General features: G+C 34.8%; 1 protein-coding gene across 3 annotated transcripts in view; it reads right to left on the reverse strand.

Moving 5' to 3' along the window:
* LOC122042341 (actin-related protein 3-like) overlaps positions 1 to 14468 on the reverse strand; it is a 31107-nt gene extending 16639 nt beyond the window's left edge. Inside the window, exon 1 of one of the 3 annotated variants that reach the window (XR_006129201.1) lies at positions 14172 to 14468. Coding sequence is in view for 2 of the 3 variants with exons in the window: in XM_042602395.1 (XP_042458329.1) it covers positions 14172 to 14218 (47 nt within the window). In the remaining variant the exon portion in view is untranslated. Of the gene's footprint in view, positions 1 to 14161 lie in introns of all 3 variants that reach the window. The other 2 variants (XM_042602396.1, XM_042602395.1) reach the window with 2 other exon arrangements.
* Positions 14469 to 19768: the final 5300 nt, after the last annotated feature.

The raw sequence follows: 19768 nt of genomic DNA on the forward strand, positions 1-19768 counted from the left end.
AATAATGATGACAGTTTTCTACTAGTTATTTATTTATTTCTTTATTTTAAAAGACACACATATCAACAAAGTTTCAAATAGCTCCTTCCTAATGCCTGTGAACTTGCATTTACCTCCCTCCATATCCGTGGGATCGGTACTAAGGGGTCGTTAATGTAGCGGGTCTACATTTTTTTTTTCAAATAGCTCCTTATAAAATTTAAGAATTTTCAGTAACTTGGACTCCAATTTTCCTAGTTGATTCTAGTAACAATCTTACAATATGGTAGCAGATTTATCAAAATAAGTCAAACTCGTGTGATATTCATATAAATACTAAACTAGGAGAGTAAATACAGGCTCTAATCCAATTAATAAAGCAATCGGGAGACCTCATCTTTCTCATCAAGGCAAAAAAATATTTGTGGTTTAAGGTGTCAAATGCCTTTTATAGTCAACCTTAATACACATTCTGGGAAGCCCTAGTTCAAGGTGATACCCTTTCCGCAAGTCCTAATAAATAACCATACTATTCTAGATTAGTCTTCCATTTATGAAAGCATGCTGATCCCAGCATTGATTTTTAATAACATAGGCTTTATCCTATTAACAATAATTTTTGCAATAAATCTGTACAAAACCTTACATATTGACAGAGGGCTAAAATGCAAAAGGCTGAAGTTTTCTTCATCAAGGTTATAGTGGTAACATTTACCTCATCGACCATCAGCATCATCAAGCACCTGCTCATGACCAAAAGAGATTGTATAGCTTTTATAACATCTTCATAGAACTCTACATTATAGAAATCCACCTCTGGGGCTTTATCCAACGGTTCCTTGAGTATAACATACTCAATTTCTTTATCAGAAAAGTCCTTATAAGACAGGTTTTCAACTTCAAGAACTCTATTCAACATGGGTAAGAGAACTTTATTTAACATGGGTAAGAGGTTAACAATTTCATCTTCATGCCAATCCACCCCACTAGCACCTAGAAGGGAGGTAAAGCCTCTTCTTCACAATTGTCCTCCTTGCAACACATTTCTATCCAATGCAGAGTTTATAGAATTCTTATGCATTCTAGCCTGCAAAGATCTATAAGCATACCTCATGTTAGAGTCACCTAATGCTATTGTGGTATCTCTAGATGTTTGTCTTAACTGCACGTCCTCCAATTCAAGCAGCACCATGGTTTCCCTGTGCAAACTCAATACTTGCTGTTGCAAAATTATATTAGTCAGCAAGGCTTTTTGCACTTCTTCTAGCTTCAATTTCACAGTAGCAGTCTGGTGGTCATTACCTCTCTTGATGTCACGCGACCACAACTACAACTCTCTTTTCAAAATCTGCAACTTTGTCACCAGCACAAACATACGGGTTGAGGTCCTCCCAATTTGAGTTGTTTGGTAATAACTATAGTTGGTCAGGTAATAAATCTAGTTTAGTTTGACAGCTTTCAATTAGGTAGTCAATTAATTAATGAGGGTAATAGTAGTTTTTTATTTTTTTTTACATATTTCCAAGATTTCATTGGAATTGAGTTTCTAAAAGTAGTAACCTCAATTTTTGATCAATAAGAATTTTTCTTTTTAGTTCTCTGTGTGATTTCCTTTGTGTGATGCTTGATTCTGTTTGTGTTATGCGAATTGTTATCAAAGTCAGGTTCAGTCTCTATACGAGTTCTTTTTGCTCCTGGTACTCTGTCGTTAAGAGATCTAAAGATAAAGCCACCCTTCCACTATTGCTCCACCCACACAGAACCTATTTTGATTCATGCACATCATCCACCTTCCGCCCAAAGTAATCATCGACTATACACCTCCAAGCAACATAGTCAAGGCCCATTGTTGTTGCTTCTTTGACTTTCCCTCCTTACTCTCTTTTGTAACCAGAGTCAGAGTGGCGTCTTCCGACCACCACTACAAGTTCCCTGAAGTCAATCATTGCCTTGCCACACCATCTCGAACCATGCTGCAACATGCACCTTCATCTTGCTGCCTCTTGCCATCATTACAATCTCGTACGGTTGGCCTAGCGCCCATGCCCCTGTCATCTTCTTCTATTGTCGGAAATTCCTATGGTTTCTACCACTCCAATTCAATTTGACGTTGTTGTCAACACACCCCATCCACGAAGATTCAAATATCAAATAAGGATTCACTTAGTTAAGCAAAAAAAGAAATAAAAAAATCAGCAACAACATTAACAAAACAATTCCTTTGGATTTAAATAATTGTTAAAACCGACTGGATGGAGGTCTAACAGACAATTCACTAAATTCTAGCAAATCTCACAACTCAATCAAAAGTTAGAGTGTCAATATGTAATCAAACTCTAAAAGTAAACTATAGTGGAAAAATAAATAATTAAAGAAACATTAATTATTTGCAATGAGAAAACTAGGACAAGAGAGAGACAATGCTAACACTATATTGAACATGGCTCATGTCATTTTGGTGTGACACTTTGCTAACGAAGAAACAATTAATCTTGTAAACAAGTATCACAAATCTCAGATCTGATCTAAGAGGATAACAAAACTTCAATACTATATATGCTTTTAAAATGATTGTAGAATATAAGTAGAAAAGAGAGAAGAAAAAGAAGGTAACTCAATCTCACCCATCCTACAGCATATATAAATAAATCATATAGGAAAAAAGTTAGAAAAACTGAACTTGGAGTATTATAAAAGACGGACACAAAACTTGCAAAGAGGTTGCTCAAGAGCTCGAAAAAAAAAACTCATGGAGAAAATCTCTTGTTAACGCAATCAATAATATAATTTTATTAAAAGTTGTCAAAATCGTTCATTTTTAGAAATTATTAGAATTTTTAAAAAAATTAATTTATTTCTTTTTAAAGGAGTTAGTCAAATTTTATTAGGATAATTGGAGTTTTATTAGAAAAGGTCTTTTATTTTGTAAAAAATAAGTCATGTTATCAAATTATAAAAAGAGATCAGGGTTAGTGTATAAAATATCATTCTGTGTCACTAACAAGAATGTTTTTTACCGTTCCACTGGGTGAGTGAAACTCACACAAGAGGCGTCCCCGTATCGAGGCACTGGAGGAGTCGTAGATGCCTCCGATGGCGCCGAAGGAGTCGTGGGATGCCTTCGGCGACCTTCTGGGGGTTGTCAGACGCATCCGCCAACCTTCCGGGGCCTTTGGACTTGTCCGGCGACGCTTCCGGCAAATTAGGGGCCGCAGTTTCTTTTCTCGATAGAAATTAATTATTTAATTTAATTAATTTAAACAATTCCTAAGGAAATGTGATATTTCGAACAGCCTTTTATAAACCTTAATTAAATTATGCTAATAGAATATATAAAAATATATTTAAAATTAAAATAAATTTAATAAATTAATATTCTAAAAATTTATTTTTTAATGTTTTAAATTTTATTTAAAAATTTTAAAAAATATAATAATTTTTATTTATATTCTAATATATATATATATATATATATATTGCATTATTTTAAATTTCATTTAAAATTAAAAAAATCTTTAAAAATTCTAAAAAAAATCTAATAAATTAGATTTATATTCTGATATTTTTTTATTATTTTGTATCTTTTTTACTTGATATTTTTTTTACTATTTAAAATATATATTATTTAATTAATAATTAATTAAATGAATAAATAGTTAATTGATATAATTATTATATATAAAGTAATATCTCACATTAATTTATATATTTTCTGGAAACAACCTCTTGCAAAAAATAAGGTAAGACCACGTACAATGGATCCTTTCCCGAGACCCCGCATAGCGGAAGTTCCGTGCACCGGCCTGCTTTTATTATTATTATTATTATTATTATTATTATTATTATTATACATAGATCCATTTTAATTCGAATTATTGATATATCAATTTTATTTAAATAAAACTATTTTTAATTATTTTTTCTAACAATACTAAGTTGTTCAATAATTAAGAACTTATACAAGATCAATATACAACTCCTGTTTATATACACCATAAACATATTTATCTTATAATTACTATATATAAAATTATTAATGAAAAAATATCAAAACCGTATCGGCATAACACAATAAATACCGAAATCGTATCGTTCCAGTTTGAGACCGAAACCTCAGCACAGGTCGAAATTTTAAACCTTGATCAATATCACTATAATGTACAAGTTTTGTGTTAATACAATTTGTCATTTTCTTTGGGTGAGAATTGACAACCCTTCCTCTAGGTGAAGATCGTGACTTTGTTCATCTGTTGTACTCGGACAATTAGTATCAAAGCCAAATTCTTAATTTGGTATTCAATACCACCCCATCCATCTTTCTTATTATTTTTTGCTTCTCACCACTAATGCACTCTTCCTCCTCCGGCTTGAATTACCTCACAATTCGTCTCCCCACATTCATTGTGCATCAACAATCTACTTCGTGCAAATATTCAATTGAAAAGGCTCGCATCAACCCAGTAGCATCGTTATCATTTGAAAATAACTTTTGTTTAAATTTAGTAGGCTAATTAATTTTCGTGCATTCCCTATTTGACTCATATATCATCTAATTTTATCAATTATCAATTCTTTTCCTCATTTTTAGTGACCTACCTATTTTGTCATTATTTTCCTAGTTCCTACTTGTTTACTTTAAATTATTGTGTTGCTTAAATTATAAATTTCATTACTTGTCGAACCTCCATATTGACTATGACGAAAACCCCACAATTAGAGAGGTAGATACTAGGTGTGACCTTTTGGAAGATGAACTTAAAATCCTCCAATCTAAAGTGGAAGACCTAGAACGGTTTAAAGTTTCTTCTGAAAGCATGATCAACAAGTTGGCAAAGGACACAAGTCTTGAACCTATAGATCACACATCTCACGTAGCCCAACAATCACATAGACATTATTCACATTAGGACCATCATTCATTATTGATGAAGGAGACCACTTCTGAGACATCTAAACCCGACCTAGGTCAAGACCTTAACATTGATTTAAAATTAGGTCAAAAATAGATGCTATCCATCAAGTCAAATTAGATGCCTCTAGTTTTGATGGACGACTAGACCCAAACACATTCCATTACTAGGTCATTGAGATTGAGAATTATTTTGACTGCAATAGTATGATCCAAATTGAACGAGTACAATTTGCAAAAGTCAAACTCGTAGGTTTCGCAAAGAAATACTAGCAGAATATTCAAGATCAATACATTATGAATGGGGAAGAACTAATCACACGTTGGGTAGAGATAAGATGAATTCTAAATAGAAAATATGTTCTAACATACTTTAGAAACCAACAGTACACTATGGGGATCAATCTAAAGCAATTAAAGATGAATGCAAATGAGTATATAAGCAAATTTGAAAACATAAAAAATGTATCACAAACCCAAATTAGACCCTAAGGAAACCCTTATCCACTGTATTAATGGATTAAGACATGAAATTCAAAGACAAGTAAAATTAGTTGCCCCTCAATTGAAGAAGTGTGTCAAAAGACTGAAGAGATTGAACAACATATAAAAACCCCTACCTTGCAACCCGGTAGTACTCTTTCTTAAAGGGTATCAGTATAATAGGTAAACCCACTAGCTCAACCTGCCCTGGATCTATGATACAAGTAGAAATGAATACACAAGCACTTAAGAAAAAAAATCCTAACATTCAATGTTTTAATTGTCATAATAAGGGTCAGGTAGCATCAAGTGCCCACATAGGGTCTTAGCCTTAGAACAAGAACACAATTTAGAGGAAGAAGTGGCTTATGTTTCAATCCAAGCTATTGATGAGGAAGTTGACTCTCTTGATCTACACTATGAAACAAGGAAATTGAAGAACAAATCATAGGACTTAATATAGTGCATTGTTTCCTTTCAATACCCATGTCAAATGACACATAAAAACGTACTAGCATCTTTTACACCTATGCAAAATGCGAGAGTAAGACTTGTAAGATTGTGATCACCAACTCAACCTTCAACACAAACCCCTCCACCTACTCACACAGTCTCAAGTTGAGAAAGAAGGAAAGGAATTAGGAGTGACGGTAGCATTAGTAACCCAAAATCTCACAGTTGGCACTAGAGATTCACTAAAAGATATTTTCCTTGAAGTCAAAGAGATATTACATGAGTTCCAAGATACAACTAGTGATGAATTGCCCAATGAACTCCCACCTATGCGCATGATCCAACACTCCATTGATCTAATCCTAGGGTCACAATTACCCAACCTACCACATTCTTCAGAGCGTGTTGAATTACATAGACAAGTTGAAGAACTCTTATGAAAATATTTTATTAAAGGAAGAATGAGTTCATGCGTCGTTCACGCCTTATTGGTCCCCCAAAAAAATGGCCCTTGGAGAATGTGCATAGATAGTCATGCCATCAACAAGATTACAATTAAGTATAGGTTTCCCATACCAAGACTTTATGACATGCCTGACTTGATGGCAAGAGCTCGTTGGTTCTCCAAGATTGACTTACATAGTGGTTATTAGAACAAGGATTAGCAATGAGTGGAAAACTACCTTTGAGAAACAAGATAGACCGTATGAGTGGTTAGTCATGCCCTTTGGAGTTTCTAGTGCTCCTAGTACTTTCATGAGGTTGGTGAACCAAGTCCAAAAACCTTTCATAGGAAAATTTATAGTGGTCTATTTTATGACATTCTGATTTATAACATAACACACGATGACAACGTGGAGCATATTCGCCTTGTCTGGAGACCCTTAGGAGAGAAAAAAATTTATCAATCTACAAAAGTATTCTTTCCTACAACCTTAGATTCTCTTCCTTGTGTTTATCATTTTTGTAGAAGGCATTTCGACAAATCTAGAAAAGATTATGGTAATCCAGGAATGGCCCGAGCCATGAACCCTTCAAGAGGCTCGAAGCTTTCGTGGATTTGTGACTTTCTATCGTCGCTTTATTAAGAACTTTAGCACCATAATGACTCCTGTAACAAACTGCCTAAAAAAGAAGAGTTTCATTGGACAAAATCCGCATGGCTTTAGGAAGATCAAGGGAAGGATGACTAAAGCTCCTAGTCTTAGACATCCTGACCTCTCCAAACCATTTGAGGTAGCTTGTGACGCATCGGGAGTAGGTATGGGGGGACACTAAGTCAAGATGGTTGCATTCTTTAGCGAAAAACTCAATGACACTCAACAACACTATTCCACCTATGACAGAGTTATGCTATTATTTGAGCCCTAAGACATTAGTGGTATTATCTACTACCCCATGAATCCATTCTCCATTCAGACCATAAAGCATTAAGTTTCAATCGGTCTCGGAAGAAATTAAATGTTAAACATGCTAGGTGGGTTGAATTCTTCCAAGAGTACACTTTTGTTCTAAAACATCATTCTTGCCTGGTCAACAAACCAGCCGATGCACTAAGTCGTATTGTCACCACATTGAAATAATTTTTCAAGATGTTCAAAATGGAAATCATCATGATTGATAGATTTTGTGATAAACGATGAATACCTATTTAAAGGAACACTCCTATGCATCTCTAGAACATTACTTAGAGATTTTCTTATTTGGAAATTACTCACCCTCAATTCGAGATGTTGCCTGAATCATATCACAATGTCACACATGTCAAATGACAAAGACAAGTAAGCAAAATATAGGACGCCACTATGTATATCCCATGAACCTTGGAAAGACGTTAGCAAACTTTGTCTTAGGATTACCTCATTCCAACTGAAGCCATGACTCAATTTGAATAGTAGTAGACCGATTTTCTAAAATGCACATTTTATTCCATACAATAAAACAAATGATGCATCACATATAGATAAATCGTTCTTTAAGGAAATCGTCTAATTGCACAGGCTACCCATGACTATAGTGTTAGATAGGGATGTAAAATTTGTTACCTATTTTTGAAAAAACCCTATAAAAGTTATTTGAGATCCAACTTAAATTCTATTCCGTCTTTCTTTCGCAAACTAGTGGACAGACTGAGGTTGTTAATTGTAGTTTAGGAAACTTGTTAAGGTGTCTAATGGGTGAAAAATCAAGTATTTGGGCCTCAATCTTGCCACTCACTAAATTTGCTTAAAACAATTTAGTAAACCGATCTATAGGTAGATGTCCATTTGAAATCATTTACGGGGTCGAAAGCTCATCAACCGATTGACTTGATTCCATTGCCTATCCTTTCTCATTCTTCTGAATTAGCTGATCCATGCTGATGTCAGGAGGAAAATCACACCGAGAAATGAGGCTTATAAAATTCAAGCTTTCACATCATAAGTTTGAGTACAACATAGGGGACTATATGCTTATCCACATTCACCCATGACTCTTTCCTAAAAATTCTTTTAAAAAGTTCCATACTTGCTCTTCTAGTTCATTTCAAATTGTGAGAATAATTAGGACTAAAGATTTCAATACTGAGGACTTACTACTATATTGGGGACATTAGAGCTTTCTTCTTTGTCTATTGATTTGCCTACAAGTCATATATCTACAACGCCAATTCCGACATTCCTATCGGTAACGCAATCTTCTCATCAGAGTAAAATCATTATAGACCATTAAATAGTGGTCTCTCCATATGGAAACACATGATCGATATCTAATTTGTTGGAAAGGACTTTCTAAGATTGATGGCTTGTAGGTCACCGAAGATGAACTTTGAAGCCTCTCCCCTAAACTTCTAGAAGAAATGGAGCAACAACTACTTGATTCAACTAGAGAGGAACCTCCTCGCACCAATATGATGTGCTAATAGACTTGAATTTGTCAATCTATCTCCCCACTCGACGAGTTTTCTTCGATTAGGGAGAATAACACAGTCAATAATTTAATTTTATTAAAAGTTTTCTAAATTGCTAATTTTTATAATTTGTTTGAATTTTTGGAAAGCTATTTTATTTCTTTTTGAAAGAGTTAGTGAAATTCTATTAGGATAATTAAAGTTTTATTACAAAAGGTTTTTTATTTTGTAATGAATAAGTCATGATATCAAATTATAAAAAAGGATCAAGATCACATGTAATGGATAAATTTTGAGTTAACACAATTTGTAATTTTCTTCTCTATGTGTGAGAATCGGCAATCGTTCCTTTAGGTGAGGATCGTGACTTTGCTCATCCGTTGTGCTACGCCACTTGTGTATGTTGTGTGTTCTGAGCAAGAATCCTCAAGGGACTATTTGTAAATGATTTAGAATATTGAAAATTCAAATTTAGATCCAATCCATGACTTCTTTAAAATATGAAGTTAGTTCAAATTCAAGCTATGTTGCAACCTTTGGTTGAAAACTATTTATTCAATCATATCACCATCAAAACTGCTAATGGATAACTATTTTATAACGATCACTTGACGATCATTATCCATTAGTTTGGCTGATTAAAAAAAACTTGTTTATACATGTTGGGATTTAATTAAAATCTCACATTAAAAAGATTCGGTAAAAATCATGGGTTTAAAAGGATGTAAGATATCTCCATTAGCATGAGGCCTTTTGGGTAGAACCTAAGAGCAAAGCCATGAGAGCCTAGACCCAAAGTAGATAATATTATGTCATTGTAGAGATATGTGAACATCCTTTGGGCACAACAAATGGTATCAGAGCCATGGTTCAGACCAGATGTCATGTGGGGTGGCCTTGAACAATGTTGAGAGTAGGCCCGGAACAAGTCAGGTTGACCAGATGCTTGTAGGGAGGCCTTGGAATAGGTCAAGATGACTAGATGCTCGCGGGGAGGCCCGAAGTAGGTCAGGTTGACCGGATACTTGTGGGGAGGCCCAAAGCAAATCAGGGTGACCGGATGCTTGCGGGGAGCTCCAGAACAAGTTAAGGTGATCGGATGCTCGCGGGGAGACCCGGAGCAGATCAATGTGATCGGATGTTGCGGAGAGACCCAGAGCAGGTCAGGGTGAGCAGATGCTCGTGGGAAGGCTCAGAGCAGGTCAGGGTGACCGGATGCTCGGGGGAAGACCCGGAGTAGGTCAAGGTGACCGGATGCTAGCGGGAAGGCCCGGAGCAGGTCAGGATGACCGAATACTTGCGGGGAGGCCTGATGCAGGTTAAGAGTGACCAGATCCAGATGCTTGTGGGGAGGTCAAGAGCAGGTCAGGGTGACCAGATGCTCGCGAGGAGCCCCAGACATGAGAGTAATGATGATCCTTCAATCAAAGTCCCACATTGGAAAGATTTGGTAAAGATCATGGGTTTAAAAGGATATAAGATAACTCACATGAGGCCTTTTAGGTAGAGCTCAAGAAAAAAGCCATAAGGGCTCAGACCCAAAGTAGACAATATCATGTTATTGTAGAAATATGTGAATATCCTTTGGGCACAACAATACCAATCACTTGATGATCATTATCTATTAGTTTGGTCAATTAATGGTCACCTAATGGTACTTAGTTGACAAAACAAAGCTATTTGTTTGACCACTCGTGAAGAATAAATGTTAAAATCATTTTTTAGGCTTTTTAAGTAATTCACTTTGATTTACACACATGTTTATATATTACAATGTATTCTACCCAAACATATAAACATTTTGGCATTCTTTACTAGTTAAAATACTTTCTAACTAATGCTCAACTAGGTTAACTCACAAACTCAAATGAACTTGTAAAATACAATTCACACAAGCATTAAATATTTTAAACATAAACATGTTTATCAAGCATAAAAAATCCATGAGGGTCTAACAAGACTAATTGAACTAACAACTCTATTCTAATAGGGTAGACTAGTTTTCAGAAGAGAGGGTAGAAGAAGTACAAATATTAGAAGAAGTACATGGTGGCTCGAATATGACATAGGATAATATAACATTAAATTTGAAAACAATAGCCAAGAGTGTATTTAATGAGTCAAGAGGAACGACACTGCCAAATAAAGAATATTAGTGGTGGAATGAAAAAGTATATGTGAAATCCTATAAGTTATTGTACGCTTATAAAAATGAACAATTCTTTAAATATATAGTATCCAAGAAAGAGATCAAAAAAGTAGTGCGTGAAGCTAAAAATGAAGCTTTGAAACGTTTATATTGGATGCAAAAGAACGGGGAAAAAAGATTCATATAATAACTAAAGTGAAAGAGAAGAAAATAAAAGATTTTATCCAAATAGGATGCATTAAAGATGGATTCAATAGAGGATGAGGAAATAAAGGAACAATTGAAAAAAATATTTTCATTAACTTTTTAATGAAAGTTTAGATGACTAACTTAGATTAGATAATTTAAGTAGATCGAGTATATAAATTTAAATTTTTATTAAAAAATTCAAACTTTAGAAGTAGAACATGTATTAAATGAGATGTAAATGGAAAAACAATTGGACCGAATGATATTCCAACAAAGGTATAAAAGTGCTTAGGGAAGCATAGTATTGAATGACTTATAAAGTTATTCAACCCGATATTGAAAACATAGAAAATGTATTTTCAGTAAAGATTCAGAACTCTAGTATTCTCTATATAAACAAAAGAGATGTACACAATTATGTAAATTATATGGACATTATGCTAATGAGTTATATCATGAAATTTTAAAAAAGAGAAAAAAAATTAAAGAAGGTGACTGAAAATCAAATTGAATTTATGACGAAACGTCAATAATAGAAGTTATACTTATTCTCAAATAATTGATTGAAAAGTATTTAGAAAGAAGCAAGATTTACATAGTATTCATTAACCTAGAAAAAGTTTATGATAGAATCTTGAGGGAAATTATGTAAAAAAAAATTGAAAAGAAAGGTATTAGCATAGTGTATATTGAAACAATTAAGTATATGAAGATGTAACAATAAGAGTAAAGACTCTAGATGAATTAACCAAAGCGTTTCCTATAAAGATAAAGTTAATCCAGGACTAACTATAAGTTCATATCTTTTGACATTAATCATAGAACTCTATAGACACATTACCATAGTGCGTGTTATTTACAAATGATATTATTATAGTCGCTAAGACATGTTAAGGAATAAATGTCAAACTCAAATATTGGTGAAAAATAGTAGAAGTTTTTAGACTTAGTAAACACTAAATATATAGAATTTAAATTTAGTAGCATTAACATACTAGGAAAATTGTTAGGATAGGAGATGATGAATCTAAGAGTTTTAAGCATCTAGGATCATTTTTTCAAAAGGACGGAGTTGATAAAGATGTTTTACATAACATAAAAGCAAGATAGTTAAAATAGAAGAGAGCGTTAAGTGTTTTATTACTCATAAGGTACTTCTAAAGCTTAAAGAAAAATTTTATAAAACGACATTAAGATATACTATGTTATATGAAGTTGAATGTTAGACTATGAATTGAGTACACAAATAGAAGATGAGAGTCGCAAAGATGAAGATGTTAAGATGAATGTTCAATTATACGAGGATGGACAAGATAGAAAATGAGATCATTAGATAGAAAGTCAGGGGTGACGCCTATTGAGGGGAAAGCTCCAATATGCGTTTAAGATGATATGAACATGTACTTAAGTGACCAATAAATGTCACAGTTAGGCAATGTGTAACTATGATAAATACGCATATTAGTCGAGAAAGAGAGACTAAAAAAAAACTTGATTAGCAATAATAAAATAGGATAAAATTTATTTAAATATAAATAATGATAGAATAGGGGATAGATCACAATAATCTAGGAGGATCCATATAACCAACCCCACCTAGTGGGATAAGACTTATTTGCTGTTGTTATTATTGTCAAACATTAACTCTATTTTAAGAGGGTAGGTTAGTTTTCAAAGATGAACTGATTTTTAGGGAAATTGATAGATTACATGGGTTGTCCATATCTTCAAATAGGGATGTAAAATTTATTATTGCTTTAATATTAGTCTAATTTGTTTGTTATTATTTGAACATTACTGATCCTGTCCGAAAGCAAGCGAGTGGAAAGCTGGGAGGTGGAGGTTTCGCTGACCGGATGTGGATTCCTCTCCGCTTTGCAAAACAAATGGCGTCAGTGCCGAGCCAGGGAAGGGTACGCTCGGCGTTGGCCCTCCGACGCTCAAGTCAGTCATCGAAATGCAGAGAAGTAGAACAATAGCAGAATTATGCTCAAACAGTAGATTACGTGTATCTCCGCTAGTGATGGATCTCCCTTTATATAGAGCCCTGGTGGGCGACGAACACGCTCCTCGAGGCGTGGACACGTTCTTCGATATATTTGTGGCCACGTTTTCCAACACGTTCGTGGCCACGTTCTCCAACATGTTCGGGGTCATGTCCTCCACTATGTCCTATGAAAGGATGTCGCGAGGACCACAGTCCTACTGCTTGGCCGAGCGGATCAGTCGCTCAGCCAAGACTCCGCTCTGCCCGCGGTCAGGTCCCGCTGCTTGGTTGAATGGGTAGCCGCTTGGCTGGGAGTCCTCCGCTCTGTCAACTTCAGTTGTCTTTCCGTGCGGTGTCTATGTAGTAACCTGCCCTCCTCTGTACGAACAAAATATCCAGTCTCCCACAGCGTCTTGATAATATGACTTGAGCGTCTACCTATAGCATTCTCCGAGTCAGAAGGATTGTCCGCTCAAACATGTCTCCCGCCGATCGAGTCCTACCTGTCCCAACTGGCCATTGTGTTTATCCTCCGTTCGGCCTTTTGACACTTGGGCGTTGACCATCTTGACTTTGACCTCCACCTTGACGGTTGACCCCGTGCCAAGTGGGCCTCCTGTTGCCGCATCAATTAGCAATAAATGATACTTATAAATATTAAGCAACTGTGTCAATTAACCTACTACTCGCAGGAGGGACAATATTCCCCAAATTTCCAAATAGTGGATAATTAGATGGTGGGCGGACAGAGGAGTTTGAATCTTGGGCTTCATGATTCATGGTTGTGGGGTTACCAGCCATAGTCAAGTAGAGTGACAAATTTCTCTTTTAGCAGAACAATCATCCAATATTCTTTATATAACTAAAGTCGTCTTTTGTCTAGCATATCAGCAGTGGGCTTCTTATTGCGAGCAATCACTTCGTAAATTCCACATCTTTCTAGCCCCTCGATGAATCTACGATCGAAAAAACTAATTAAAATTCTCTGAATTTTCAACTGCAAAACTCAACTCCATGTGACGCATCCGAGGGAACTAAATAACCAAACCGATGCAAGGCGACACAAAACTGACAGAGAATATAAATCATGCGAGAACGGAGATGAAAGGGATACAGCTGTACATGCCCATACCCGGTGCCGTTGTCGACGATCACTGCGGGCCGAGAAGCAGCGTCCATGGAGGAAGGAAGGGGGACGAAGAATCAGCCGTGGCGATTCGGCGAGAGGGAGATCGCTCACAGTAGTGGCGCCATCGGCCGGAGCAGTGGAAGAGCCCTGGGTTTGTTCTTCGCCGTGGCCGAGCTGCCTTGGGAGGCGGCGGTGCAGAATTACCGACAAAGGGGGGCACCGCCCTCACCGACAGTCCACTACTTGACTCACACTCCTCTCGCTTTCTCTTGCGTCGTTTTGTCGCATCTTCCATTCTTCCCTGGTCGGTTGAATCTAGACGCTACGGATAAAAACAAACAACGTCCTCATCTCAGCAAAATATGGCATTTGATTTAACTAGGCCGGTAAATGAATCACAAATTTATAAATAAATTTGAATGATTAATAATATTGTCATCATGAATTTTAAGATTTAATAAATATCTTCTTATTTGTCATTATTTTAAAGATTAATAGTCGTTTATGATTTACATTCTTCGTGTTAAACTTATAATAAATTGACAAGATACTGGGATGAACATATTCTTTTTTTATCATCATAAATAGATTTGATGTTTAATTTACTAGAAACTTATTTATAGTCATCAATTAAATGAATAAATTTAAATAGTTAAATAAATTAAATGAATAAGATTGAACATGGAAGATGCTGCACATTTATGAGCTCATGAACATATTATCACAAAATAAAAAGTCATTGATAAATTACAAGTTTATTAATTTGATCATTTATTAGAATTTGAATAATTAATTAAATTATTAATAAATAATTTTTATACATATAAGATAATTGGACAAAAATATAATTTTAGTAATTAAAATTAATTAAGATGATTCTAAGTATTTTTTACTAAATCTACTATATTCTAATTATTATTTACAAGGTATAAAATATTTTATAATTTATAAATAATCGTAACTGCTAGAGTTAATTTTTTATTAAAATAATTCTTTTGGGCTTAATAAATATCAACATCACTTTAATGTGTTCAGGAATTTATAATGGTCAAATTCTTTTGTTTTTTTTTTTTTTGAAAGAGTAATTAGCGTGTCAATTTATAAATTTAATTGCAATTTAAAAATAAGAATAAATTATCACTAATTAATTTATAAAATAGGTTACCATCATATTTTAAGTAAAATAAACTCTTTTCGGCTAAAAATTTTGATATTTAAGTTAGGACATTTTTGTAGTTGGTTTTTTTTTAAAAAAAAATTGAATGCAAAATATAATTTGTAAATCAATTTATATATTTTAAAAATTGACACATGTAAAGATTAGATCATCTATCCCAAGATTTCTATATCTCCGTATTTCCTCATTGATCGGACGGGTTAAACCACATCTCAAGGATACAGTACATATCACGAGGATGTTATAATCATCTGATTGACGAGAGAATAGAATCTTGGACAGAAGATCTGATTTATTATTACATACTAATTTATTAAATACTCTTTGACCAAATTAATTTTATTAAAATTAACTTTTTAAACAAAGGGATAAAGTTTCTATTTAGAGTGTTAACAACTTATAATGAATTGAAGGTGTAAGAGTATCCATATTAATTATTCAAAACAAAATTTTTATTTAAAATTTATATTTTGTATAAAAAAAATCTACATCAATTGTCGTACCAATTCTTTGAATATATTTTATAAATAATAGTTCTCTAAATTTAAAAAATAAATTTTATTCTTAAATATTAAATAATATTTCTCTCTTCTCTCTTGATAATAAAAAAATTCACTTTCCTCCCTTTAATAATAAACATAGGAAGGAAAGAGAACAAATAATAAAAAATAAATAAATATACGACAAATTTTAAGGAATCTATGTATTATGCAGTGAAAAATAGATATCTAAATTTAATAAAATAGTTCTTATACCCTAAATTTTAAATTTTGAATGAGGATTCTAATACCAATGCTTTAATAATTTAAACTTAGAGTTTGCTATAAAATTTAATTATTCTATAAATTAAATTTTTATTTATTTGATTTATATGAAAAAAAATTCATTTTCAAATATAATAGTTGATGGAAGGTTTAGATAATAACAAATAATAGAATGAGTACATAAAATGCTATATCAGTTCTACAACTCATAGTGTCAAGTTACAAATTTAATAATTTACTTTGTCTAGGATTGACTTCTGTTTAATTTCTAGCAACATCTTTTTGAAAAAAAAAATGACTTTGATTTTATTTATAAAAAATATATAAGTTAAGTTTTATGTTAATTTAAAATAATATATGGATGATCAACTATAATGTAGGTTTATTTGAATATATATATATATATATATATATATATATATGTATATATATATATATATACCTTGCATGCTTAATTTTTTTTTTTTAATTTGAAAATGTTTTTTTTTTTCGCTTTATACTTTAACCCAATCTCTAAACTTTAAAAGTAAATTTCTAAATGACATAATTGCAATGTAAAAAAATAAATAAAAAAAATAAAAAAATGCTAACCTCTCTATCGCGAACATAAGTCTGCAACATAAAAATATAGTATTTTAAAAAAAGGCATACATATCAAATACAATGGAATAAACATACAAAAACTAATCAATGGATAAGGGAAAGAGCACATAACAAAGTTAGAACTGATTGTATGTCAAAGATTTCACTTGTCAAGGAACAAACTGAACCTAATTGGGTTGTTCCTAACTTTAAGGAAAGTCATAATCATCCACTCTCACTCCTTCAAAAGTGCATTTGGCGCTCTCATATCATAATGTTTCAGCAGCAAAGAAAGCATTGACTCAATTATTTTCATAGGCCAATGTGTCAACTTGTCAACAAATGTGATTATTGGAGATAGAGTATGGATGACCTGAGCGGGTAGGTCGCACAAAAAGAGATTAGAAATTTTGAGAAAGAGCTAAGAGATTAACAAAAGGATATCGATACCGTCGAGTTATTTACATCTGAGAAAGAGAAGAATTTAACTTTTTTTTGTAATTACAAGATTGATTCATATAATGTTTTTGAGTGGATCATGTATCAAGGATGACATATAGTGTATTTGACGATATAGTTGTATTTGATACGACATATATCACCAACAAATATGAGTTGATCTTTGCACCATTTGTAAGAGTTAATTATCATCATTAACATTGTTTTTGGTTGTGACTTTATAAGTGATGAAAAAACTGAATCTTTTGTTTGTTTGCTTAACAAGTTCATAGAAATCATGCCTAAAGATTCATCAAACATGATCATCACATATCAGGATCCTACTATGACGAAAGACATTGCCCAAGTTTTCCCTCAGATAGTGTATCAATATTATTTATCGCACATACTGAATAAATTCCTAGATAAATTAAACCATTGGATTTTTTGTGACTACTACCAAGGCATGCTTTAGAAATTCTACAACACATAATGAATTTGATTTGGAAAAAGTCATACGCTAACCCCGGGGACCCCACACGGTTGGCCCCACAACCATCTGTAGAGACGTAAATAAAAAAACTAAGCATATCATCACATTGGAGGGTATTTCTCCCGGCTTCGCCAAGAATCAACCATTGTTTGATTTACAATTCTACCATGTGGTGACCAACTTAGCTAAGTTCTGGGGCTAACACTTAATGAATTTGAGAATTCATAGGAAGAGGTTATCAAGTGTGCTAACTTAGAGAAAATGATTGGTTGTCATTGATGTGATAAGGGAATTTTCTGAATTTTTTAGAATTTTTTCTGGAATTTTTCGGAGATCGTATGGACGAGTTTACGGGGATTAAACTGGGCCCCGGGAAAACCTGTTTAGGCTACCCCATTTAAGTGAGGAAAAGTTTATTTATCTTATTTACTTTTATTTTCTTTTCTTTCTCCCTTAAACGTCGTTTTCTCTCCTCACCCGCCCGATTCTTCCCCTAACCCGACGCCTCTTCCCCTTCCTCTCGGGGTCGAGCTCTCCCCCTTTCTCCTTACTCCCGAGCCCGATTCCCCTTCCTCTTCCTTCTCCCTCACGCGGCGCGCAGCGCCTTCTCCTATTCCCCTTTCTTCTCCTCCCTTGCCGGTGCTCTAGGTTCCCTCTCCTCAGTTGAGCGATCCTTTGCCCTAGGTGCGGACGCCGCCGACACCCTCTCCGATCTCCTCTGTGCCAGCCACAGAGACTCCCCTGCCGAGCTCCCACCGTGCCCTAGCCTTTCGCGGCATCGCCTCACCGATCCTCATCTTCCTCGCGCCACCGGTGCCCTAGGTTCTTCACCGGCGCATCTCTACTAAGGTTGCTTCCGGCCAGGAGAAAGGAATCAGGTCCTAGTGTCTTTCTCATGCCCTAGTTTGCAATCCTCCTCAGTCGCCACCCCTCTGACCCGATGCCCTAGTACCATTGTTGTCCTCTGCTGGTTCACCCCCACAGTAGCAAGTGGAGTTCGCCTGAGAGAAAGCTGCGAATCTGGATTTGGAGTGAAGCTTGCAAGGTATTGGATTAGCAAGATTTGATTTCGTGACCTGTACTGGAATTGTAAGCTATATGATGGATATTGACCTATACAGCAGGGTTTGGGATTTTTTGTGTGGATTTGGAGGTTAGCGGCTCCACCTAGCTCCGAGCATCATTCTGGCAGCAACTACTCCGGCTGTGATTCAACAGAGGAGGGTAAATTAGGTAAGTTTAGAGGTGATTTCATTTATACGTTGAAGTTGATTTGAAGGAGTTAGGTGATCCAATTAGGGTTTATGATTGGATCTGGATTTATGTTAGCTTCTCGAGGATTTGATTTAGCTAATTTATGTATATGTAATTAGCTAAATCTGGATATCATGTATCACAGGACTTTGACACGAGATGAGCATCTCAACGTCGGATTTGGACCTTCCTATTGGAGGCGGGTACCTTGACTTATCTTTGATAAAGTCATGTTGATATGTTTAGTAGGTTATAACCTTTAGTAATGATTATGTTTGTCTTTGCTTCGGTTGGTCACTACCTGATCTGTTACATGCTTGTTTGCTACCCTGTTATGCATTTTATGTTAGTACCCACATGATTGTATATATGCTCATAGAGGTAGTGACATACCATGCCTTATTGTGCTCAGGACCTAGGTTTTTGATACCTTATCTGATTTGTGTACCTTTGATTTGGTTCATTATCTTATGGTACACATTTTATATTTATATATGGATGTTGCTATATTGTTCAGGATATTGCCATGTTTAGTGTCATGCATCATCTCGCATGATTGCATGCTGTGCGATAGTCTGCTCCATTATTGTCGAGCACATTGCCAGTTACATGTATCTGCACACACCACCACTCATGGGTTAGTGGTATATCAGACATGTGTGTGGCAGTTCTGCTGTTTGTCTCTGTTGGTTTGGTGGCTCAGCGTGGTAGCCGGTAGACAGTTCTGCTCTGTTTGGCTCTGCTGGTTTAGTGTAGCAGCGTGGTAGCCGGCAGGCGGTTGGACTTTGTTTGGCTTCGTTGGTCCGCTCATGGGTAGTGTGACGTAACGTGGTAGCCGGTAGAGATTCCTCCCCATCATCGTGTACCGGGAGATGAGAGCATTGAGCTCCCT

Source organism: Zingiber officinale, chromosome 2A (assembly GCF_018446385.1).
Source record: "Zingiber officinale cultivar Zhangliang chromosome 2A, Zo_v1.1, whole genome shotgun sequence".
Taxonomy (NCBI): Eukaryota; Viridiplantae; Streptophyta; class Magnoliopsida; order Zingiberales; family Zingiberaceae; genus Zingiber; species Zingiber officinale.